Raw genomic sequence first — 25,371 nt, 5'->3', positions numbered from 1 at the left:
CGGGCGGGGGGCAGGGAAGAGGATCTGAGGGCCCCAAAACCGTAGTAGTTTCTCCCCCCCCCCCCCATGCTGGGATGAGCCTGGGGTGTAACAGCCTCTCCCCTGCCCCCCCCCCCCCTTGTGCCCAGCAGCTGCACTCGCTGGCCTACGTCAAGCTCCACGGCCTGCTCCAGACGGCCTCGGCCCCCAAGGAGGAGGAGGCCTGCTACCTGCTGGGCAAGCTGGAGAGCCCCCTGAGCCGCGCGCTGCACCCCAAGTCGGAGGCCTTCTCCTGGCTCCTGCCCATCATCCGCACGCTGCTGGACCAGTGCTACGACACGCTGCAGCTGCAGCGCTGGCTGCCCTCGCTGCCCCCCACCAACGGCAGCCCCACCTTCTACGAGGACTTCCAGCTCTTCTGCACCACCCCTGAGTGGAGGGCCTTCATCGAGAAGCACGTGGGTGCCGCCGAGACCCGGGGGGGGGGCACTGAGCGGATAGAGCGGGGGGGGAACACGCATCAGACGGGGCCCTGGACGCATTTCCTGTCTCCATGTGTCCCCGCGGGACGCTGGGACGCGTGGCTGCGTCAGACGTGGGCTCTGTCCCTGTCTCTGGCTGTGGTGCTGTGCGTGTCTGTGGGGAGACGTTTCGGTCGACACGCTCAGCCACGGATGCCGACAGCCAAGCTCTGAACCGAAGGGAGGGAGTTGTCAGGAGAGTGGGCATGGCCGGGGCGGGGTAGGAGGGTGCCCAGCGGGGCTGGCTGTGGGCACAGGAGATCTGAACGGCCAGAGAGCTGAGCTGGGTCTGAGCAGGGCTAGGAGCTATCCCAGCTCTGAGACTGCCCGAGCCAAGTCCCGTTACACCTGCCTCACTCGCCCCGTATGGTAAATGGCATGGGGGGGAACAGTATTTATGTAGCTTGCCAGGGAGTTGAGGATAAAGTGCTCAGACCCTGTAGTGATTTTTTGGGGGGACTGGGAGAGGGGATGCATTCACCTGAAGAGTAGATTACAGATGGGGGAACTGAGGCAAGGATCATATGACCTACCCAGGGTCATGCAGCGAAATCCACACCTCAGCTGGGAGTTCCTGGCCTCCCAGTCCTGCACACTCGCTGCTAGACCTCGCCCTGTTCTAAGGCAGCGTCCCCGAAAATATGTCCTCGCCCGCCCATCCGGGCCGCCGCCGTTCAAGGGCTCTCTCCCCTGCATCCCCTTGGCAGGTACAGCCCATGATGGCGCAGTTTGAAATCGACACGTTCGCCAAGAGTCACGACCACATGTCCAATTTCTGGAACTCCTGCTACGATGCCTTGATGAGCAGCTCCCTGCGCAGGGAGCGGGAGAAAGAGGAGAGCAGGAAGAAGTTCCAGGTACGGGCGCTCAGCTGTTTGAAAACACACACAAACACACACACAGCTGTTGTCCAGTCGATGCCTCGGGCGGGGCTGAACTGGTCCGTGCCGGGTGTCTCCTCCTGGCACGTCTTTCCGCAAAACCCTAATCTCTGCTGCGCAGTCTCCTCCCGGGGGAGATCCGGGTGGTTGCCCCCTTTCCTGCCCGCCCCGCCCCACAGTCCCGCCTCATTCTCTGCCCCCGCCAGGACCTGATTCTGGAACCAGTGATGAAGCGCTCCAGGTACGAGCACATCCGGCACGTGAACGTCCTGAAGCAGATCAACAACCACCACAGCGGCGTCCTGAAGCAGTGGAAAGCCCTGCACCGCCTGCTGACCTCGCAGCGCTCCGCCTGGGCCGACCGGTCAGGAGATAGCGCTCCCTTTGGGCAGGGGGAGGGGATGCTGCCCAGGGCCCCCTCCAGCTCAGCGCTTATGGGGCAGCCCACGGTTGGGGCTGCTGGATCCTCCGGGGTTAGGAGTATCGTTGTTGTCCCCCCCCAGGAATCCCGTGCCGTGATCCTAGCCTGGCTTCCTGCCCCTCGCGGGGGGCGGTTCCCACGGCGGGGGGTGATTTCAGAGCCCCGGAGCGTGCCGCGGCCATGTCCCGCTGTGCCCTGCCCGCTTGTGGGCCGGCCGCCGGAAGACTGACCGAAGTCAGACAGAAAAGAAAGAGCCCAGGCGTTAGCCCCGCCCGCTGTGGCAAAGCCACGCCTCTCCCAGTGGAACCAGGCAGTGTGGCTTACAGCTGTTCCTGGCCCTCTCACGTTTTCTGTGCCCCTCTCCACCGGGCTAGTTTCACACTGCCTCCTCCTCTCTGCCCCGTGGCTCCCAGGCTGATGGGGTGTGGTAGAAACTCCCCTGTGGCCACTTTCGGAGGCAGATGGGCCCTGGTCCGACAGGTCCTCTGCTCCGTCTACAGTCCTCGTAGTCCCTGCAGCAAGGGGGGGCTCCCTCAGCCAACGCCTCGTGAGCCCAGGCTGTTCTGTGGATCAGGTGGCATTGCCCCATGCTGACTCCAGCTGCCCCCTGTCCAGTTCCCAGCTTTGGGGTGCTCGGGGCTCACTTTTCTCTCCCCCTCCCCCGCAGAAACCCCCCAGAGATTCGCTGGAAGCTGTCGAGTGCCGAGACCTACTCCAGAATGAGGCTGAAGCTGGTCCCCAACTATCACTTCGACCGCCACGTGGAGGCTAGTGCCCTCCGGGACAACCTAGGTGAGCGGGGCTCGCGGCGTGGGGAAGGGGCCCGTGCGCTTGGGTCGGAGCCTGGCTCTGCCAGCTTACTGATGTGCAGACAGCTGTGACGCCGGCAGACCCCATGGGCGGGATCGAACCTGGGACCTCTGAAGCTTAGTGTATGAGCCTCTACTGCATGAGCTAAAAGCCAACTGCCTCTTTGGCAAGGTTGTAGCAGGCTCTTCGATCTGTAGCTGGGCTAGGTGCCACTAGAGGGGGACAGAGCGCCACACCGAGCAGGCCTGGGTTACATAGGTGCCACTAGAGGGGGACAGAGCGCCACACCGAGCGGGCCTGGGTTACGTAGGTGCCACTAGAGGGGGACAGTGCGCCACACCGAGCGGGCCTGGGTTACGTATGTGCCACTAGAGGGGGACAGAGCGCCACACCGAGCGGGCCTGGGTCACATAGGTGCCACTAGAGGGGGACAGTGCGCCACACCGAGCGGGCCTGGGTCACGTAGGTGCCACTAGAGGGGGACAGAGCGCCACACCGAGCGGGCCTGGGTTACATAGGTGCCACTAGAGGGGGACAGTGCGCCACACCGAGCGGGCCTGGGTTACATAGGTGCCACTAGAGGGGGACAGTGCGCCACACTGAGCGGGCCTGGGTTACGTATGTGCCACTAGAGGGGGACAGAGCGCCACACCGAGCAGGCCTGGGTTACGTAGGTGCCACTAGAGGGGGACAGAGCGCCACACCGAGCGGGCCTGGGTTACATAGGTGCCACTAGAGGGGGACAGAGCGCCACACCGAGCGGGCCTGGGTTACATAGGTGCCACTAGAGGGGGACAGAGCGCCACACCGAGCGGGCCTGGGTTACGTAGGTGCCACTAGAGGGGGACAGTGCGCCACACCGAGCGGGCCTGGGTTACGTATGTGCCACTAGAGGGGGACAGAGCGCCACACCGAGCGGGCCTGGGTTACATAGGTGCCACTAGAGGGGGACAGTGCGCCACACCGAGCGGGCCTGGGTTACGTAGGTGCCACTAGAGGGGGACAGAGCGCCACACCGAGCGGGCCTGGGTTACGTAGGTGCCACTAGAGGGGGACAGAGCGCCACACCGAGCGGGCCTGGGTTACATAGGTGCCACTAGAGGGGGACAGAGCGCCACACCGAGCGGGCCTGGGTTACATAGGTGCCACTAGAGGGGGACAGAGCGCCACACCGAGCGGGCCTGGGTTACATAGGTGCCACTAGAGGGGGACAGAGCGCCACACCGAGCGGGCCTGGGTTACGTAGGTGCCACTAGAGGGGGACAGTGCGCCACACCGAGCGGGCCTGGGTTACGTATGTGCCACTAGAGGGGGACAGAGCGCCACACCGAGCGGGCCTGGGTCACATAGGTGCCACTAGAGGGGGACAGTGCGCCACACCGAGCGGGCCTGGGTCACGTAGGTGCCACTAGAGGGGGACAGAGCGCCACACCGAGCGGGCCTGGGTTACGTAGGTGCCACTAGAGGGGGACAGTGCGCCACACCGAGCGGGCCTGGGTTACGTATGTGCCACTAGAGGGGGACAGAGCGCCACACCGAGCGGGCCTGGGTTACGTAGGTGCCACTAGAGGGGGACAGAGCGCCACACCGAGCGGGCCTGGGTTACATAGGTGCCACTAGAGGGGGACAGAGCGCCACACCGAGCAGGCCTGGGTTACATAGGTGCCACTAGAGGGGGACAGAGCGCCACACCGAGCGGGCCTGGGTTACGTAGGTGCCACTAGAGGGGGACAGTGCGCCACACCGAGCGGGCCTGGGTTACGTATGTGCCACTAGAGGGGGACAGAGCGCCACACCGAGCGGGCCTGGGTCACGTAGGTGCCACTAGAGGGGGACAGAGCGCCACACCGAGCGGGCCTGGGTTACATAGGTGCCACTAGAGGGGGACAGTGCGCCACACCGAGCGGGCCTGGGTCACGTAGGTGCCACTAGAGGGGGACAGAGCGCCACACCGAGCGGGCCTGGGTTACGTAGGTGCCACTTGAGGGGGACAGTGCGCCACACCGAGCGGGCCTGGGTTACGTATGTGCCACTAGAGGGGGACAGAGCACCACACCGAGCGGGCCTGGGTCACGTAGGTGCCACTAGAGGGGGACAGAGCACCACACCAAGCGGGCCTGGGTCACGTAGGTGCCACTAGAGGGGGACAGAGCGCCACACCGAGCGGGCCTGGGTTACATTTTCACGTAGAGGGATTTAATGTACATTTTGGAGGGAGTGAGGCCTGACCCCACCTCTGCCTGCGGAAATAAAACCTAGATCAGGGCCCCTCAGCCGCAGAGCCCCAGGGTGACTGTTCAGGAGCCATGCTCAGCCAGGCGTCTCCAGTTTAGTCTCCGTCCATTTCAGGCGCGGATCATTCTCACACCCCTGCGGAGCCTTTGCCGCTGGCCGTGGCCAAGGAGGCGAAGGTGAGTGAGCTGGAGGATGATCAGCTGGCGGAGGAAGACCTCGAGTTCCTGGACAATCAGTGAGTCTCTCCCGGGCGGGTCCGTGCCCTGGGTTGCCGTTCGGGCCCTTGCAGGGCGCAGGAACGAAGCGTGTCCTGCAGTGGGAGGGATACGTTGCCTCGGAGGCTTGCGTCTGAGTCTGCCCGTGTGTCTCGGGGTCACCCCACGTGGTCCCCTTCTCGGGGAGGGGGCAGTTCGGACTTCCCGGCCAATAGTCTGTGGCTTTTCTGCTGAGATCATCAACAGGGGGCCAGTCACGGCCTTCGAACAGCCATCGCCCGGTAACCGCTCTTGGTCCGGGACTGTCACAGGCGGGATTTGAACCCGCAGCCTTTACATTGTGAGCAGCGTGGGGCAGAGACCACATCCCCCCATGTCTAGTAGAGCAGGGCCCCGATCCTGACTGGGACCTCTGGCCACTAGCACAATATAGTTGGAAGAGGTGAGAGGCGCTATATCCTCTTCCATGCTCCCAGAGCCATCCATCCCCCTTCGCCTGCCTGGGCCCTGGCCCCATCTCACCCTTCTCCCAGCTCACAAGTGCAGACCCCTCCCAGTTCCTTCCTGGGACTGCAGTGGCCAGAGGCGCTCTGCACAGCACTCAAGCTGGTACTCCTGGAAGATGGTAGGTTTTTCCCTGGTGAGGGTGCAGGGAGAGTCGCCAAGCTGCCCAGGATTGGCTAAGCAGCAGAGAGCGTCACGGTAAGGCCAGTGGGCGCCTAGATATCTGCTACCATTGCTGGGAGCAGAGCACGCGGTGGGGCGTACGGCCCAGGCCAGCATGGGACGCTAAAGGCGGCCTCTGTTCTCTAACCAGCCAGTCCCACGCTCCGTATTGGACAGCTGTGTGCAGGGATGGAGGCCGTGGGCCGTAAGAGGGGTGCGCGCAGGCGGGACACCGTACTCATCAGTGCTCTGCCACCCCGATCTCTTCCAGGGCTGAACCCAAAGAACAGAGCCAGAGGGAGAAGCTGGTGATCTCCGAGGACTGCGAGCTCATCACCATCGTGGCTGTGATCCAGGGCCGGCTGGAGGTCACCACGCAGCACGTCTACTTTTACGACTGCAGCAGCGAGAAGGAGGAGACGGAGGAAGGTACCGGAGCTCGCCCATGCCCGCCCGTCTCCTGCCCTGTGTCGCAGCCTCTGATACCGGAGGCTGCCCGCCCCATCCTCTCCCTGCCGTGCTGCTGTCAGATTACTCGTTAATCTCGTTACTAGCATTGCATGAGAGTAGCACTTATTGGCCCATGTTGCTAGGCGCTGGATGTCCCTGCCTGAAGACCTCACGGACGAAGGGGACTCAGGCAGAAAATGGGAAACTGAGACACGGGGGTTAAGTGACTTGCTCCAGGGCATGCTGGGAGTCTATGGTGCAGCTGGGAATTGAGCCCAGATCTCCTGAGTCCCAGTCCAGTGCCTTAACCTCGAGGCTAGCTTGGCTTGGAGGTTAGCCCAGCGCTGAGCTCAGACCCGAGATGTGACGTGGGGGAGCGGGTGAGGGCTGGCCGCTACCCGGAGCCTGGAAGCCTACGCTGGGTCTCCCCGGTGTGACAATTGCTGGCTGAGATGGGTCAATGTCTAGGATCAGGGTGGCCCCCGCGGCGCTGGGAGCTGTACACGGAGGTACCTGGGTATAGGATGGGGAGTAACAGCTGGCCTGCCTTCTGCCCTTTCTCCAGGGATCGGTTATGACTTCAAGCGCCCCCTGTCTCAGCTCCGGGAAGTGCACCTCCGCCGTTACAACCTCCGCCGGTCGGCGCTGGAGTTCTTCTTCATCGACCAGGCCAACTACTTTGTCAACTTCAGGAAGAAGGTTCGCCTCTGCTCTCCTAGACAGGGGCCACTACCCAGCCCCGGGAGCCGCCCCCGCTTCTCTTGGGAAGCCAGTGGCACCCTTCCTGGAGCGTTGGTGCCCAGCCCAGACCCCTGGGAGGCGCTGGGCTGCCGATGAGACTATGTTGGAGACCCAAAGCAAGGTCTTGGCCCCATGTGGTCAGAGCCTGGGGCACGTTGCCATCTGAGGAATCGTGCTCCAGTGACCTGGCGGGGGAGGCTTTGATCGGAGTGGGGGATAAGACAGGAAGTCGAGCGTCGCTGGTGCAAGAGGCCTGACACAGGGTGATGGGCAAAGTGGCTCTTCATACAGAGCTTCTAAAGTGGGCGGAGCTCAGCCAGGAGAAGGGTGGTATGGTACTGGGATGGAGGGGGGGGGGGTGATCCCGTAGCACTCCCAGCTTTTCCAGCCCCCATCCCCACATGGAGAAATCAGGGGAGCCGGGCCCGGCCAGCGTGTTCCGGAGCCTTGTTAAGAAGGGAATTGCACATGCGTTTGATTTAGGATTGAATTCCTTAGACCGGATCTTTTGCTGATGTAAATCAGTGTGGGGCCCTTGATTTCATTGCTGATTTACACCGGGGGGGCTGGTCCTTGGACGGCTGTCTCTTTCACGTGGTTTGTCCATGTAGGGCTCTCCCAGCCCCTACTGCCCCCCTACTGGAAGAGCAGGCCAGATCTCACGGAGAGGCATGGTTGTCTTTGCTAGAGCAGGGCATCGGGAGAGCTGGATTCTGTCGGCTTCCAGTGTCTGACCGAGGCAAGTCACCGCCCTTCTGTGCCTCAGTTTCCCCATCTGTAAAATGGAGATAGAGCCTGATCCCTCGCCCCCTGGGGCAAGTGCTTTGAGGCCCTGGGGGAGAGGTGCTCTAGCAATGCAAAGCCTTGTTCAAGAGCAGGCTGGACGCTGGACGTGTGCTCCCCTGAATGCTTCATGCACCTGGTTTTGTCCCTGCAGGTTAGAAATAAGGTGTATTCCTGTATTCTGGGCCTGCGCCCGCCCAACCAGATCTACTTCGGCAGCCGGTCACCCCAGGAGCTGCTGAAGGCCTCAGGACTGACTCAGGTGCGGTTAGCATCTTCTTCCAGCCACCTCCCCCCAGCGTCATCTCTCTCTCCTCGAGAGCGGAGTGTGTCCGTCGGGGCTGCCTCGTAGCCAGGCAGAGTGCCGGGCAAACTCCCCCCAGCCTCCCGGCTCTGTCAGAGCTCCCGGGGTCCACCCTTCTGTCCCAGCCCTGGGCCCCTGGGAGCAGGGCTTGTCAGCTGTGCCCAGCTGGGTCATGGTTCTGAGATCCATCTGGGCTGGCACTTTATTCAGGGCGTGGTCCGGGCCGTGAACCCAGCCCTGCAACGGGAGAGGCCCGGCCCTGGCTCGCTGGGAGATCGAGCACTTGGGCTTGGGTCGTTCAGGGTGTTGCAGGAGGAAAGTGAGTACCGCCCCCTGCGGGGTCACACTCCCGGTGCGGGTCATCGTGCTCCGGGGCAGAGTGGGCACCTGAGGGGTTAAATAGCCGAGGAGAGCTCAGGCATGGGCTGCTACTAGCATGGCCTCCCGCAGGTGCAGGCCACTGGGGTGTGACGGCGGGGTGGGGAGAATCCATTGGGTGAGTTTCCCTGGGGAAGCCTGACTTTCTAGCAGTCTGTGCTGTTCCCTGAGAGGGTCCTCCCCCACCCCCAGCGTGGTGACTCCCAGCCCCCTCCCTGCAGAGTCTGCTCCGGGCTTGCCCTGTATGGGTGGGTGGCAGGGGGCTTGGGCTGACCCATGGGATGGGTGAGAGGGGGCCTTGGGCCAGCCCTATGGGATGTCCTGTTTTCTCTTTTGGAAAACATGGTCACCCTATGCCAGCCCCCCATGCAGCGATTCCCCTCCCGCTCATCCAGCCAGGGCTGCCCCCCCTGCCCCTGCCGTCCGCAGAGCCTGTTTCAGCCCCGCCATGTCTGTTTCAGAAATGGGTCTACAGGGAGATCTCCAACTTCGAGTACCTGATGCAGCTGAACACGATCGCGGGGCGCACCTACAACGACCTGTCGCAGTACCCCGTGGTGAGCATGCCCGCCGGGCCCTTCCCCTCAGCCTTCCTCCGCCCAGAGCCGCGGTCAGCGGTCTGTCCTGGGGCCGGCGGGCGAACGGAGACGGGGTGCTCAGAGCGCCCCCACGACATTCCTTCCGGGGTAGTCGTCTGGTCTCCACGCTCCCTCCCTGGGCCGGCAGCGTGGCCTCGGCCCAAGTCCGGCTCTCACTAGCCTTGTGACAGGTTATTCGCCAGCCACCCTTCACGTTGCAGGGACGCTCCCTGCTTGCTTTCCACAGGGTTATGAAGGGATTGGTCGAGGCGTTAATGATTGGCTAACGAAGCGCGATAGAGCCCAGCGGGTGCTAGGTCACTCCCAGCCGTCTCTAGCACCCGGTGGTGCTGCTGACCACCTGTACTGCGCCTGCATTGATCGGTCCTGTCAGAACCCTTTAGATCACAGCTGCGGTGGGGTGGCGCCTACAGGCCAGCCGGGTGGGGGCGTCTTTGCGCTAGGGGCTGTACGAACCTATAGATATGACCTTACCTGCTGTGGGGGAGAGAGTAAAATTAGAGCTGCCCAGCCTCACCCCCTTGTAATGCAGAGCTCAGCCATAGAATATCAGAGTTGGAAGGGACCTCAGGAGGTCATCTAGTCCAACCCCCTGCTCAAAGCAGGACCAATCCCCAACTAAATCATCCCAGCCAGGGCTTTGTCAAGCCGGGCCTTAAAAACCTCTAAGGAAGGAGATTCTACCACCTCCCTAGGGAACCCATTCCAGTGCTTCACCACCCTCCTAGTGAAATAGTGTTTCCTAATATCCAACCTAGACCTCTCCAACTGCAACTTGAGACCATTACTCCTTGTTCTGTCATCTGGGTACCATTGAGAACAGTCTAGATCCATCCTCTTTGGAACCCCCTTTCAGGTAGTTGAAAGGAGCTATCAAATCTTCCCTCATTCTTCTCTTCTGCAGACTAAACAATCCCAGTTCCCTCAGCCTCTCCTCATAAGTCATGTGCTCCAGCCCCCTAATCATTTTTGTTGCCCTCCGCTGGACTCCTTCCAATTTTTCCACATCCTTCTTATAATGTGGGAGGGGCCAAAACTGGATGCAATACTCCAGATGAAGCCTCACCAATGCCGAATAGAGGGGTATGATCACGTCCCTTGATCTGCTGGAAATGCTCCTACTTATAGCGTCCTCCTAGCTCTCCCAGTGGATCGAGAATGTCTCCCCCTGTAAGAGTCTGGAAGGCCCAATGGGCCAACCCAGCCCGCCCCAGAAGCACGGCTGCTAACACTAGCCCTGTGCTCCTGGGGAAAACTGCCCATTCTGCCACTCCCCTGTTGTCTCTCTGGCTGTGGGCGGCACTAGGGTTTGAAGGCCCCCGACAGGCCAGGCCGGGTAAGGAGTTGGCAGGCATCTGACTAGCCTCTCTCCTCCGTAGTTCCCTTGGATCCTGCAGGACTACGTCTCCGAGACGCTGGACCTGAGCGACCCGGACGTGTTCCGGGATCTCTCCAAACCCATCGGGGTGGCCAACGAGAGACACGCCAAGGACGTGAAGGAGAAGTGAGTGCACGTCCCGGGTTCTGGGACTGGCGGCTGGGGCGGGGGGCAGACATAGGAGCATCACAGCGGCCGACAAGAGCCGGTGGTGTGCCCTGGACGTAGTAGTCTGACCCCAGCACGTGGGGTAGCGAAGGCCTAGAGACCGGGGTGGCTGGCAGATCACTGATGCCTGCCGTTCCCATTTGCTCTGTGGAGACGGAGCAATCGTCTCGTGCCTAGAAAAGGCCGAGAGGTGCGTGGGCAGGGGAGTTCGCCCTGCGCTCTGCTCCATGGCTGGAGAGAGGCCCTGGGCCGCCGAGCAGCAAGGTGGGTGGGGGCGTGCTGGGAAGAAGGCTGTGCCCTCTCAGGTGCCAGTCTTCTCTTCCTGATGCAATCGCTCCGGCTATTGCAACACATGCCGGCAAACCAGCCCGGTCAAGGCAAGAGCTGCATTGCAAGTCACTCCGGCCTCACCGCTGGGATTCCCTTCCTCCTCCTCCTCCTCCTCCTCCTCCCCCCCACCACCGTCTGTGTCTCGGTGGCACTCTCTGTTCATTCCCCTCCCCTCTCTGTCCCCAGGTACGAGAGTTTTGAGGACCCCACGGGCATGATCGACAAGTTTCACTACGGCACACACTACTCCAACGCGGCGGGCGTCATGCACTACATGATCCGGACCGAGCCCTTCACCACCCTTCACATCCAGTTGCAGAGTGGCCGGTGAGTCCCGGGGCTGGGCTAGCACCGGCGTGGCAGGACGGTCCTGCTCGCTTCTCCAGGCCCTGCTAACGCAGGATCACCACTTCCCCTCGCGCTCGTTCTAACTGTCCCCTGGGAGACTGATCCGTAGCCTGAGCGCTCGCTGGTGGGGGAATCCTTTCCCATGGCTCGTTCTTAAACGTTCCTTGCGTCCGAGTGAGGGAGGAGCCTCTTCCCTACCTTCTGTGTGTCTGTGCAAGGAAGTGTGGCCTAGTGAATAGATCTCCAGGCTCAGGAGAGCTGGGTTTTATTCCTAGCTCTGCTGGTGACCTTGGGCAAGTCACTTCCCGGTGCCGTGCCTCAGTTTCCCCAGCTGTACAATGGGGATGGTACCTCTGTGAAGCGCTTGGAGATCTGCTGACGAAAGCGCTAGATATTCTTTATTAGTGTCGTAGAGCCGATTCTGAGCCTGGCCTCTGAGTTGATAAAGCAGGAAGAGGGTTTGGCCGGCCCTGTATCCCACTGTGGCTGGGTGACTCAGGAGCGTTATCCGGCACAAAGAAGGCGAGAGGGCTAGGGACACAGTGATTTGACTGACGAGGCTGATTTCTTCAGACCATATGGTAAACCCGGGAGCTCGCTGGAAGACAGGAAAATCTACGCGTTATTGATTGTGTTGCTCTAGTGCCTAGAAACCCCCACCGAGATCAGGGGTCTGTGGTGCTTGGTGCTGGACAGGTATCTAGCAAGAGACAGGCAGGCCCCTTCCGTCTTCGAGCTAGGGAGCTGCGGCACAGACACGCGAAGGGTCAGTGGTGGAGCTGAGTTCAGGTCCCGGTTCTTCTGAATGCCAGCCCAGTGCCTTAAGCCACTAGACCAAGCCTCACTCTCTTGCCAACCCCTCTTGCCGGCAGGTTTGACTGCTCAGACCGCCAGTTTCACTCGGTGCCCGCGGCCTGGCAGGCGCGCATGGAGAACCCGGTGGACGTGAAGGAGCTGATCCCGGAGTTCTTCTATTTCACAGACTTCCTGGAGAACCAGAACGGTAACGGGAGCTCCTGGGGCAGCACGGCACGGCTGGCCAGAGTGCCCTGCTTCTAGTGCCAGGGGAGAGAGGCGCGCTGGGGTTGGCATGGGGAGGTGTCTACTTGGGGCCTCCATTTAAGGGGCAGGATGCGTTCTGTGACTCTAGTTGATCTCTCGCGATCGTCGCAGTGACTCTCAGTCCTTGTCTCTAGCCACTGGGCATGCTGGCGCCTGGGCTCACTGGCTCATGCAGGATGGAGTGCCCAAGCCAGCGGGGGCTGGAGCACGTTGGGTGCCCCAGGGCTCTGTGCGCATCGTTACTGGGCTCTAGACAGAGCTGGGACGCAGGCTGAGCTCCGGGGGAGCTAATTTCGTCCTGCATGGAGCTGGTGCCTGGCAGACGTGCCACGGCTGGCTCGTGATCATAGAATCATAGAATATCAGGGTTGGAAGGGACCTCAAGAGGTCATCTAGTCCAACCCCCTGCTCAAAGCAGGACCAATTCCCAACTAAATCTGATCTCCTGGGATCCTCAGGGTTCCCCGCCCTGCTCGGTTATAGCATCGGGCAGCAAGGTTATAGCATCCAGCATGAGCTGGTGTTGGCCCCGGGGCTGGGGGGCCATTGGTTGGACCCCGTGCCGAGGGATGGTGAGCCACTCTGCTGTGTCACCTTCCCTAGGGTTCGACCTGGGCTGCCTGCAGATGTCAAACGACCAGGTGAACGACGTCGTCCTCCCGAAGTGGGCCAAATCCCCGGAGGATTTCGTCCACAAGCACCGGAAAGCGCTGGTAAGTGGGCAGGGGGCTCCGCGAAGCCGTCACCTGGCCTGCCAAACTCACTGCTCCCCTAGCTTGTAGGGCGGGGGCCTGGGGTTCCCTAAGAGGCGGCCCAGACCGACTGGGGCGTCCCCAGCCTGGTGTGTCCCCATGGTGCTGAACGTCCCCCTTCTCTCCCTGGAACAGGAGTCGGAGCACGTGTCTGCCCACCTCCACGAGTGGATCGACCTGATCTTCGGGTACAAGCAGAGGGGCCCGGCCGCCGTGGAGGCGCTCAACGTCTTCTATTACTGCACGTACGAGGGTAAGAGGCACCGGCCAGGCAGGGCGGTTCCCTGCTGAGCGCCTGTCACTCACAGCGCCCCCCTCTCTTGCTCCCCATGTTAGCTTATAAGAAGCACACAGGATCTTTTTTAGGGGATAAGGCAAATCGCCGCGTTTATTAAGAATACAGTAGGAAAGCAGCTAGCATATGCTCACATAAACACACACACTGCCCTGCCAGTCGATGTTCTAGTTACCAGTCCAGGGTCCGGATCAATCTACTAGCCAGCTAGATGGATCACGGGTAGGGAGGAGAGCCGGGTTCTGTCTGTCGCGACGCGATGATCTGGGGGAAGCCTTAGCAGGACGAACCCAAAGCCCCTCGACTCTCACCTCTCTTTTATAGCAATGAATCCTCAGGTACGCCTATGAGCCCTGCTGTGTCATGCTTGAATTATTGATCACAAACTAGTTGTTTTCGCAGTTTCTTTTTCATCATTAGCATGTGGTTTTCACAGCTATTTTCCAGTTCCTTATTTCGTATCCTGTTCTTAATTTAGGGCGGATGCCCTTGCACTTTAGGGTCGTCGCTCTGCACTCTTGTCCAGCCATCAGGGTCTCAGGATGATGACGCTGGCATCTTGTTTCTTCACCCCCCCTTTTGTAGTTTACTGGCGTGTTTTTTAGTTATTTATTTACATTTCACACATACTTATTCACCCACAGAACAGGACAATAATTTCAAAAACCAACTTTTCACAGAACAAAACAATTCTGTCAAGGCAGAGCAGCGCAATCTCCAGTGTTACTAAATGAGTATAAAACATTCATGTATAAACTTACATTAAACCAATTTCATCAAGTAACCTTATTATAAAGGACAAAACAATTTTGTCCCCAAATCCATGTTACCAGCACTGGAATGGGTTCCCTAGGGAGGTGGTGGAATCTCCTTCTTTGGAGGTTTTTAAGGTCAGGCTTGACAAAGCCCTGGCTGGGATGATTTAGTTGGGGATTGGTCCTGCTTTGAGCAGGGGGTTGGACTAGATGACCTCCTGAGGTCCCTTCCAACCCTGATATTCTACGATTCTATGATACACCCAGGGGCCGTGGACCTGGACGCCATTGCTGACGAGACGCAGAGGAAGGCTTTGGAAGGCATCATCAGCAACTTTGGGCAGACCCCCTGCCAGCTGCTCAAGGTATTGGGAGCCGGAGAGGGCGCACCCGGCTAACCCCCAGGGAGGGGAAGGTGGGGATCCCCCAACAGGCCCTGAGAGCAGAGCTCCACTCCCTCAGACAGGGCTTAGGTCCATGTACGGCGACCCCCCACCCCTGGGTTCTTTTGCCCTCTGCTTCCTCTCTTCCCGGGAGGCTGGGCTCTGGGATCTCACTCGGGGCAAGGATCTGGCACCTCCTGACTCGCTGGTGTCTCCTCCCCTCCCCGGCAGGAACCTCACCCAGTGCGCCTCTCGGCCGAAAACGCCGCCAGGAGGCTGGCCCGGCTCGACACGTACTCCCCCAACGTCTTCGAGAACCTCGACCAGCTCAAGTCCTTCTTCGTCGAGGTGAGAGCTCTCCTCGACGCTGGGCTCCGAGAGCGGGGCTGGTCAGAACTGCGGGACCTGCCCGGGAGCGCTTACGAGGGAATCCTCCCACGTGATGGGGAGGGAGGGAGGGGCGCATGAGGGAAGGTAGGGGGGCGAGTGATGGGGTGGCAATGGCCAGAGGGGGAGGTATGGGGTGAGGGAGGACACGGGTTCCAGAGAGACCATGCGGTTACCTAGCTCTTTGGGGCAGGGACTCTCTGGTGTGTCTGTCCAGCGACTAGCACGACCTTGTCCTGGTCCGTGACTGGGGCACCGAGGCCCTATAAACACCCGATAATGCCCAGCGCTAACGCAACGTGCGCGTGCTGGCGAGGCCGTGGCAGTGCATAGCCCCCGAGCTGCCTTCTAGCAACACCGGAGCTCTCTTTTCTCCTGCAGGGGATCAGCGATGGGGTCCCGCTGGTGCAGGCTGTGGTCCCCAAGAACCAGGCCCATTCCTTCATCACGCAGGGCTCCCCAGACGTGCTGGTGAGTACCTTTGGGGGCATGGCATGGCTTGTTGGCTGGGAATTCGGGGAGAGAGGGCTCTCAGCTCGGTGCGTCTGTAGCCCCCCAGCCGGTACCTATCGGAGCACCTCTGCTATCCATTCATTTTATCCTCCCAGCCCCCGTGCACTCAGGGCAGCCGATTGCCAGTTCACAGGGCCAGGGCAGAGGCACAGAGCCATTGAAGGGACTTGCCTAAGGCCACGCGGAGGGTCAGAGGCAGAACTGGCCACCGGGTCTCCTGGGTCTCAGCTCGGGGACCTTAACCGCATGCCCGGCCTTCCAACTTCCAGCACTTGGCTGGGGAAACTAAAGCTCCCTCCCGCAGCTGACGACGAAGCACAAGGGCTGAGCAGGTGTTCTCTCCGGCTGTTCCCGAGAGCGCTAGCTAACCTCTGGCTTATTACATGGAGAGCGAAGGGATCTGTCCTGCATGCATGCGGTGATTTGCCTCGGGTTGCAGTAGCTAGGTAGGGTCAGGCCCGGTTGGTACTTGGCTCAGACACCCCGGAATCACCCAGCGTGATAGGGGTGGCCATACCGCTGCTGTCATTGGTGCTGCGGGGAAGGCGGGGGCACCTTTCGAAACAAGCCATAAAACCGAGGTCCTGACCAGCCACGGCCTTCCCGTGCCCCAAGAGTGGGTCTGTAACCCCGGGGGCTGCGCACTCTGCGTTCTCCTGCTAGCATCCCTCTCCTTGCCTAGGTCACGGTGAGCGCCAACGGCCTGCTGGGAACCCACGGCTGGCTGCCCTACGACAAAAACATCTCCAACTACTTCAGCTTCACCAAAGACCCCACTGTCGCCAACGCAAAGTGAGTCCTCCTGGCGGGGAGCCCCGTTACCGGATCCCTCCCTGACTCCTGCCATTCAGTGCCCCGACGCGGAGTCCCTGGAGGCTCTGTCCAGTCCGGTTTTAGGTGGCCTCCACCCCTCCCCTGGCCAGTAGGCACGCTCCTCCGGTTGTCACCCTACGGCGACACCCTTTGCACAACGTTATCCCACCTCTTCCAGCTGCCCCCTAGAGGAGCTGGCTCCAAACCCTCCCTGACCGGCGGCCTGCTCCCCGGCCAAGCTGTGCATGCCCATTCCTGGTATTTGCCTCCCAAGGGCCAGTCCTCGTAGCCCCTTGGCCAGTTCTGTTGCTCTTAGCTAATTGGGAGGGAACGGAGCAGTCTTCTGGCCGTAGGGCACCCCGGCGGAGTGCCTTGGCTGGGTCACCTCCCTGCTCTGGGACCTGGGGCAGCCCCAAATGCCTTCTCTGGACACAGGATTGCAGGTGATCCACTGCCCCCTTCTGGGTCCTGCTTGTACCCTCCACCCTGACTGTGCCAGCCGGGGCTCCCGTGCCCCCTCTCCCGCAGGCCCCGGCCCTCTGTCCTCCCCATGACCCCCCGTTGCAATCCGCTGACGACGTGGTGGAGAGTTCCCGGGAGCCAAAGCGCAGGTGGCTCTCGGGGGCGATGCTCCATAGCCATGCGCTCTCGTCTCCTCCGCCAGAGCCCAGCGCTTCCTCTCCGGCCCCTTCGCCCCGGGGGTGGAGGTGTCCTCGAAGACACTGACCGTCTCTCCCGACGGGAAGCTCCTCTTCAGCGGGGGGCACTGGGACAACAGCCTGCGTGTCACGTCGCTGAGCAAAGGGAAGGTCGTCGGGCACATCACCAGGCACATAGGTATGGGGCCCGGACGGGCTGGCATGTGGGGGAGGGTAACCCGATGCAGGGCGCGTGGGCCGGAGGGATTCACATCACTGGCTAGGCACCATCCTGCCAAAGTCCTGTGTCCCATCCCCCCAGTGCACTTCCACCCTGGCCTGCAGCCCCCCAGCTGTTCCACCCCGTGCCTAGCTGATCAACCGTGGCATGACTTACGGGGGCACTAGGAAGACACTGGCAAACTCTCAACGCTTCGGGCCAGCCAGGGCCCCGGAGCCACCCCTTGCTCTTTGTGGCTCATCTCTGTGACCTGGTGCTTTGGGGGGAGGAGTTACCTGCCCGTAGGACCAAGTGGGGTTGAAATGAGCCATGCTGCTCACCCTGCGGTCACTAACTTCCATCCCCTCCGGAGTGCCTGGTGGGCTCTGCCCCACAGCCCCCCTCTCGGATGTGGAGTCTCCAGCGAAGGGGACCCATGAGATCCCAGCCCCAACTCAGAGCCCCAGGGAAACAGGGTGGGGATCGGCATCGTGGGGCACTGGGGTCGGCGTCTCGGAAGCAACGTCTCCTCTTCCCCTCCTTGCAGATGTGGTCACCTGCCTGGCGCTCGATCTGTGCGGAATCTACCTCATTTCAGGCTCCCGGGATACCACTTGCATGGTCTGGCAGGTCCTGCAGCAGGTGAGGGGGAGATCGGCTCCGGCTGGGCATGCTCCACTCAGTAGCTCGGGGCTGGGGTCCGAGGAGGCTTCTGGGTGGTTGGGAACTTCCTGGCAAGGCACTCGCGTGGCTCTTGGGCTCGGTAGGGGAGAGGGCAGATCCCCAGCGTGTTTCGCTCCTGGGCTAGGAGGCACCATTCTGTAGGTCCGAGGACGCGCTGGCAGCAGGGCTACCCCCATGTCTCTTCAAAGGTTTTCAGGATCCTTTTGTGTGCATTTGGTTGACTTGATGCTGATTGGCTGGTAGGAGTGGTACTGCGCCCCCCACACCCAGCTCTGCCAATGCCCCTCACTCCTGGCCCACAGCACCCCTGCCATGCCAGCCCTGGGTCCAGTACCTCCTGCCATGCCAGCCCTGGGTCCAGTGCCTCCTGCCATGCCAGCCCTGGGCCTCCCCACACAGCTCTGTCAATGCCCCTCACTCCTGGCCCACAGCACCCCTGCCATGCCAGCCCTGGGTCCAGTGCCTCCTGCCATGCCAGCCCTGGGTCCAGTGCCTCCTGCCATGCCAGCCCTGGGCCTCCCCACACAGCTCTGCCTGTGCCCCTCACTCCTGGCCCACAGCACTAGCCTTTGGCCCCCCACACCCAGCTCTACCCAATGCCAGTTCCTCGCACTCCTGGTCCAGCCCTGTCCCGAGCAGCGATTGCTCCATCATACTAGCTTCTGTGGCAGTTCTGTGCTGGGGCCAGTTGCCTTCTGGAGACGAGGATAGGAACTTACCCGGTTCAGCCTGCCCCGCTGGAAGGGCTCTGAGCTCTGCTCCCCAACGCGTCAGCCTCGCTGCCACGTGGCTGGGGCTTCTCCTGAGCTGTCATGGCAAATGTGGCTGTGGTTACTTCTCCAGCCGCGCTCAGCCCCTCGGGCTTTGCAAGCAGCACCGGCGGCTTCGCACGGTGATTCCAAACGCTTCCCATCCCCAGCATCTGTCCCCTCGGCTCCGTTTCCTCTGGGCCTTTCCAGGCCAGATCCTGCGCTGCTCTAAGCGGCGACAGCTCCACTGCGGGGCCGAGACTGGCTCAGGATCTGGCCCACGGACCCTGGTTTCTCTCTCCAGGGTGGGTTTTCCAGTGGCCTGGCTCCCAAACCTGTCCAAGTCCTGTACGGTCACGACGCCGAGGTGACGTGCGTCGCCATCAGCACCGAGCTGGACATGGCCGTGTCGGGGTCGAAGGTGAGGATGCGTCACGGTGCGCGGGGGGGGGGCGCGGAAGGCGTCAATGTTAGGAGTTTGCTGGTGCCCGTTAGATTTTAAAGCCGAACTCCAACCAACTAGATCTGCCAGTTGGCTAAGTGCTGTAGCCAGTATCGGAGTCCAGCGCGTGTTCACATCCTCATTTAACGCTGGGCTCTTTTCAGATCCGCTCTTCACTTGAACAGTATTTCTCAAGTCAGGACACATTACCAATCAGCAGTGTATTAATTGACCCAGAACCAGATTAACATACCCAGCAGTTCACCACTCACATGTAGAAGCAACCAATGCTCGTGGGACGAGCCGCACACACCAACACAGTCTTGCAAGCAATTGTCAAAGACTAGGCTTGAGCTCAGCCGTTAAACCAGCAAGATTTATTGCATTTACTTATGAGCATCGTTTCTTAGTACCTAACACCCTGCCAGCGTTTCTCCAAGGAGGTCGGGTGCATTTGTCTGTAAGGCAGTTTTGAGTCCCTGCTGTTTGAATGGATTGGTTGCAAAAGGGACAAGTTTAAAATTGCTTTAAGTCTCAGTTCAGATCTCTCTTGGGCCAGTTTGCCCGCATTACGAAGGAGAGCATTCGTCTAGCATGAGTTCAACGCCTAACTATGGTTACAGGAGGTCTCCCTAGAGAATGGGCACCTAGTTACTTATATTAAAGAGCAGAAGGGGAAATCCAGTCTGAAATGAAATCTCCCCAATTCTTATCCTCTTAACCCTGGAATATGGAGACTGCCCACAGCCGGTCCGGGCATCCGTTGCACGGGGGATTTGGAAGCTTCCTCATGGGTTCAGTCAATTCTGGGGGTCCCGTGTGGTGATCTCAGCTTTATGTACTCTGATTTCAGGGCTCCTTGGTGGGGACCACCCTCTGATTTCTAACAGACAGCTGAGTGCTCAGATTTCATCTCTCAGAGTAGCAGCCGTGTTAGTCTGTCTCCGCGAAAAGAACAGGAGTAACTTGTGGCACCTTAGAGACTAACAAATTTATTAGAGCATAAGCTTTCTCTAAGGTGCCACAAGTACTCCTGTTCTTATTTCAGCTCTGTTTCTCTTACGCTTCCATCGATATCCATTAGATGGCGCTGGCGTATAACAAATTTCTTCAGTCCTTTCCCTATCTGAGGCTTTTTTGTGTTTGGTTCTTATCCAGGATCCCATCTCAATATTAGCCCATGTTATTAACTGGGATTTCTCCCTTTTTAAGCCATTTCTGTGGCTAATCCAAACTTATTCCTGTGTTTATATCTTTCAACATTCCTTCTTTTGGTGCCAGACAATTCCCGTTATTTCTAGGCTGCGGTGTGGTGGTAGCCATATGGGTCCCAGGAATTTAGAGAGAGAAGGTGTGGGAGGGAATATCTTTTATTGAGCCAACTTCTGTTGGTGAGTGGGACAATCTTTTGAGCTACACAGACCTTGTGCCTCCCACCAATAGAAGCTGGTCCAATACCAGATATCCTCTCACCCACCTGGTCTCTCTCTTTCTAGTGTCGGTTATTTACGATGAACACCAAAAAATCTTCCAGATTTGATGGACGTACTTAGCTCAGTGGTTTGAGCATTGGCCTGCTAAACCCAGGGTTGTGAGTTCAATCCTTAAAGGGGCCATTTAAGGATCTGGGGCAAAATCAGTACTTGGTTCTGCTAGTGAAGGCAGGGGGCTGGACTCGATGACCTATCAAGGTCCCTTCCAGTTCTAGGAGATGGGATATCTCCATTAATAAAATAAATAAGCATTTCATGTTATTTAGAGTTTAGAACATAAGAACGGCCATACTGGGTCAGACCAAAGGTCCATCTAGCCCAGTATCCTGTCTTCCGACAGTGGCCAATGCCAGGTGCCCCAGAGGGAGTGAACCTAACAGGTAGTAACCAAGTGATCTCTCTCCTGACATCCATCTCCACCCTCTGACAAACAGAGGCTAGGGACACAACAGAACAAGAGCCGCTGTCCACACCCAGAGAGATGTACAGCAGAACGTCCGAGTTCCGAACACCTCGGGAATGGAGGCTGTTCGTAACTCTGAAACGTTCATAACTCCGAACCAAACACGGTTCTTTCAAAAGTTTACAGCTGAACGTTGACTTAATACAGCCTTGAAACTTTACTATGCAGAAGAAAACTGCTGCTTTCCCTTTATTTTTTTTAGTAGTTTATGTTTAACACAGCACTCGATTGCTTTTTACCCCCCCGTCTCCGCTGCTGCCCGATTGTGTACTTCCGGTTCCAAATGAGGGGTGTGGTTGATTGGTCAGTTCGGAACGCTGAGGTTCCACTGTAGATCTTACTCACAAGACAAGCAAATGTGCAGCCTCTAATTTGGAGTGAAAGACTCATTGATGGGGCAAAAACAGATTAGCCACAGTGTATTTGATTTACAAGGCAAACAAATGGGTAGTTGGTAAGTTAGGGTGAAAATGTGGCTTTGATTTCTTAGGGCAAACTGCCTGTTACCCCATTTGACCTTCAGTCTTACACAGCAAATTATTTCTCATTCGGTTAACTCCCAGCTTCCCCACCTACCTCGTGGCCTATTGCACAGTGAGCGGATTGTTTTGCATAGGAAATCAGGTGTCATCCTGGCTTTGGAGTGGCTTGTAGCTAAGTCAAGAGGGAGAAAAAAGGTTTTATGCACCTAGGCAAAAATCTCTCCATTTGCATATGGTCACTTTGCCATTTTAACGTCTCTTCCTGGGGAGAGGATCCGTAGGTGCTGGAGCTAGGGGTGCTGGGCTTGAAGTGGTTTCCTGTCTGGCATGCCAGCTCCACCCCGCCATTGTCCTGGAGCTCGCCACACCTGGCAGTCCAGCTTTGGGGGTGTTTGGCTTGCTACCCCGTTCTCAGGACCCCTCTTCATGGGAGGGCCGGAGAGAGAGCATGCACCAACAGGAAACCTGCCCAGCAAAGATGAGGTGGAGACTTTAGCCAGATGAAAGGGCAATGGCTCATCTGTGTCGCCCACCTAGCTTTTGGGCGTCCTCATGAAAGGCTCAGGGCAGGTGGAGAATAAGGCTAGGGTTTTCAGAGGCCTATGGGAATTAGACACTGAGGGCCCATTGATGGTAAATGGGAGCAAAGCACCCAGTTGCCCTGGTGACAGCCGAAAGGCCTTCTCATTGTGGCAGGACGGCACCATCATCGTCCACACCATCCGCCGGGGCCAGTTCATGAAGTCCATCAAGCCCCCTTGTGAGAGCTCGCTGCCCGCCACTGTCTCGAACCTCGCCGTGGGCCTGGAGGGCCAGATCATCGTCCAGACCACCGTGGCGGGGAGATCCTCCCTGAAGGTGAGTGGGCCGGGACCTGCGGGCCCAGCAGCAATGCAGGGGCAAGCATGGCCTTTCCCTATGGGACGCTGGGGACAAGGACGGGCGCCTCGGACACGCTCCGAAACCCAGCAGGGAAGGGACGGTAACTCCACCCTGCTGTGGTGATGGCACCGTGCCTCGGAGCAGATCATCAGCAGCCAGATTCTGATCCCAAATAAATCTAGCTGGGGACTTATCCCTGTCTAGGAACAACCCATCCACCACCCGGCAGGAGGCGCTGTCCTGTTTCTTGTTAGGGAGCCTCCCCCATGCAGACCCTGGCTGACCCCTGGCCTCTCCCATTCAGTCAGGCATATCTGCCCTTGTCCCCATGTGTCCATGCACCACCCCCCCGTCCCCATGTGTCTCTGTGCCCCCTCAGCCACCCCTTTCCCCCATGTGTTCCTGCACCCCCTCCTCCCGGCCCCATGTAGCCCAGCGCCTCCATTCCCATTCAGCCACTACCCCAGTCTATCCTCTCCTAATAGCCTTTAAGAATCCCAGTCTGTCACCCCCCAGCCCCACGCTGTATGTCCCCCCATATTCCCTGTCTCCTGACCTGGCCACGCTGGCAGGGTGCTGGCAAGCAGGCAACCTCTTCCCTTCCCTATCGGCAGCTGGGGCTGCTCCCACGCAGGAGTGGCTGCTCTGTATTAGCACCACAGCGGCCCCGGGTGAGCAAAAGGCAGAACTGCAGCGACTTTTTGGCAGAAGTTATTTTCTGCGTGGGAAAAAACATTATGCACGGCACATTATTTATGTGCACACGCAGTGGTGCAGAATTCCCCCAGGAGTACTACTTGCTATGCCTCGAGGAGACTCTCCAGGTATGTCTACACTGCAGTTAGACAGCTGCGGCCTGTCAATTGTGGTGTAGACGTTCAGGGACCCTCCTGCCCAGGCTCCAGCCCAAACCCGAACGTCTGCACTCCCACTAAACAGCCCCTTAGCACAGGCCCCGCGAGCCGGCATGGGCCAGCCGCAGGTTTTTAACTGCAGTGCAGACTTACCCTGAGAGCACACAGGGAAACTTAATCCAAGCTGGTGAGTTTCTCCTGGTTTCACACCTACGCCGGGAGGGTCCCACAATGTGTGTGTGGGGGTGTAAATGTATCTAGAGATAATTTGCATCTCCAAGAGGGAAAATGAGAGTGAAGGGTCTTGTGTAGCGTGGAGGTTTCTTGCAGATGGTTAGACTGAGCACAGACGCTGCTCCGGTTTCAATGGTTTCATCGAAAGAGGTCATTCCACATGATTGCAGTGAAGAGAGCTCAAAAGTTGCTCCCTCTCTGAGGCTCCATCTGTCGATCCAAAGTGCTGGTTCCCGTAGTGTCTCAATGCATTGCGTAGCTCTCGTATTGCAGTGAGACCTGTCGCTTTTCTGTCCTCCTGGTCACGCTAGGTATTTGACTGGTATAGTAAAGTGCTGCTCTTCTCTTAAAAATGGCATCCCCACCTCTCGTGGATCTGCTCCCGGCGTGGATCCAGAGGCATGTTTTACTGAGGGCTCTGGGGAGATTTTCACTCTTCCAACTCCGCAGAGCCAGCACTGCTAAGTGGGAGGACGCTGGTTCTTACTCCTTCGTGTGCATCACCAGCGGGATTGGGTAGTAAGTTCCAGTCTCGCCTGTGGCAGGCAGTGGGGAGGCGTGGCTGATGGTATAGCTCGGCCTGCAGAACCTTTATGGCTGGTGATGCCCGAGAAGGTAAGAACCAGGCCCATTTGAACGGGGAGTCATGGAGAGATGGTTCCGCGGCCACGCCCAAAGCTGTTCACCCAGTCGCGTCCTAGAATAGAGGCGCCCTTGGAAAGTTTTCAACCCATTGTCGGTTGCTCCCCCAACGCCCTTCTCGTTTCTCTTGTTGAAGGATAAATTTGCCCTGCACCTTTATTCCGTCAACGGCAAGCATCTCTCCTCCGTCCTGCTGGAGGAGCAGGTCACAGCCCTGTGTGTCACCGAGGAGTTCGTGGTTCTGGGGACCATGCAGTGTTCTCTCCAGATCTTGGATCTTCAGAGGTAAATGTCCCCTCGTCGGTTTCCTGGGCCCACCACCAGCGCCGCGTGTCACTCCCGTGCAGGGGACGAGGGTCCCAAGTGTGTCACAGCCATGATCCTCCGCGTGCGGCGAACGCTCTTCCTCAGTTGCTGTCTCTCTAAAACCACCCAGCGTGTGGGTCGATAGCATAGCGTGTGGGTCTTGCATCTGCACCTCTCTTCCCCCCAGGGTAGCCTACCATCTTCTGGAGGAGCTCCCCCCGTGGACGAGATATACTCATGCAGCCATTAACGTCCCGTTTTATTCAGGATGAGGTTAGGGCGTGGCTGGTACCTTATGCTCAGTAGCACGGGAGGTGAAATGTACTCATGGGTAAGGCACGGGGCTCCCAAGCGGGGTTGTGGGTTCATGTCCCATCTGGGGGTGAGCTGAATGTGTTCTCTGGCCTGTGTTCAGACTAGATGATCACAATGGTCCCTTCTGGCCATAAAGTCCACGAATGGGAATGGAGATTATTCTTTTGGGATTACATTGAAATCCTCTGCTGGTTTCCCTGGCCCATAGAATCCGTACTGATGAGGTGTCTGTTGGGGCCGTATCTGGGGCCTCCTTACAGGGATTAGGAAGCTGACGTTTGCAGTGGGGAAGAATAACACAGTCCTTCACGCTTGTGTTGGTTGCAACATGTCAGAGGCAGTTTATTCTCAAGCAATGTTGCAAGGGGGAGAGTGCACGACGGCAGGTCTCCCAAAAGATAAACGATTAGGGCAAGCATTGATACCTTTTGTGACACACAGTAATGATCAACAACTGCATTGTGTTTATACATATTCCTTCCTGCTATCTTACTTTCCTCAGCAGTTCTTGCTACAGTCTCCGTTCCATTCTTATCTAGCACCAGGTCAAAACAACCGCTCTTACAGTTCTTTTCCACTCGCCCGGCCGTGCCTGGAAGTCTCGCGTTATTAGCGGTCAGAGTTAGCCTGACTCTTGCTCTTCCTAAAAGACGAAGATGTCTGCGCTTTTTTCCCGCTTCCACGGCTGGTTGGGGCAAACCTGCCTGTGGCCCTGTCCAGTTTGATCTGGTCTTGCCGGCTCTTGTGGGTGAAAGAGAATCACTGTCTGCGCGGGGCCGGGCTACTGGCGACACTATGGA

The 25,371-nt window shown here is 58.9% G+C and overlaps 1 protein-coding gene across 1 annotated transcript in view; it reads left to right on the top strand.

Moving 5' to 3' along the window:
- Window positions 1–25,371, top strand: part of NBEAL2 (neurobeachin like 2) — a 181,140-nt gene that overhangs the window by 153,416 nt on the left and 2,353 nt on the right. Inside the window, 23 exon segments of the mRNA XM_065582541.1 lie at window positions 132–437; window positions 1,208–1,357; window positions 1,588–1,745; window positions 2,470–2,594; window positions 4,962–5,082; window positions 6,000–6,157; window positions 6,744–6,877; window positions 7,857–7,964; window positions 8,846–8,941; window positions 10,363–10,487; window positions 11,046–11,186; window positions 12,080–12,210; window positions 12,873–12,982; window positions 13,157–13,274; window positions 14,339–14,436; window positions 14,686–14,802; window positions 15,223–15,312; window positions 16,037–16,146; window positions 16,832–17,004; window positions 17,573–17,667; window positions 18,763–18,879; window positions 22,035–22,196; window positions 24,087–24,235. Coding sequence (XP_065438613.1) covers window positions 132–437; window positions 1,208–1,357; window positions 1,588–1,745; window positions 2,470–2,594; window positions 4,962–5,082; window positions 6,000–6,157; window positions 6,744–6,877; window positions 7,857–7,964; window positions 8,846–8,941; window positions 10,363–10,487; window positions 11,046–11,186; window positions 12,080–12,210; window positions 12,873–12,982; window positions 13,157–13,274; window positions 14,339–14,436; window positions 14,686–14,802; window positions 15,223–15,312; window positions 16,037–16,146; window positions 16,832–17,004; window positions 17,573–17,667; window positions 18,763–18,879; window positions 22,035–22,196; window positions 24,087–24,235 — 3,092 coding nt within the window.

Source organism: Chrysemys picta, chromosome 2 (assembly GCF_011386835.1).
Source record: "Chrysemys picta bellii isolate R12L10 chromosome 2, ASM1138683v2, whole genome shotgun sequence".
NCBI lineage: Eukaryota > Metazoa > Chordata > Testudines > Emydidae > Chrysemys > Chrysemys picta.
This window is presented reverse-complemented; position numbering and strand designations above follow the sequence as displayed.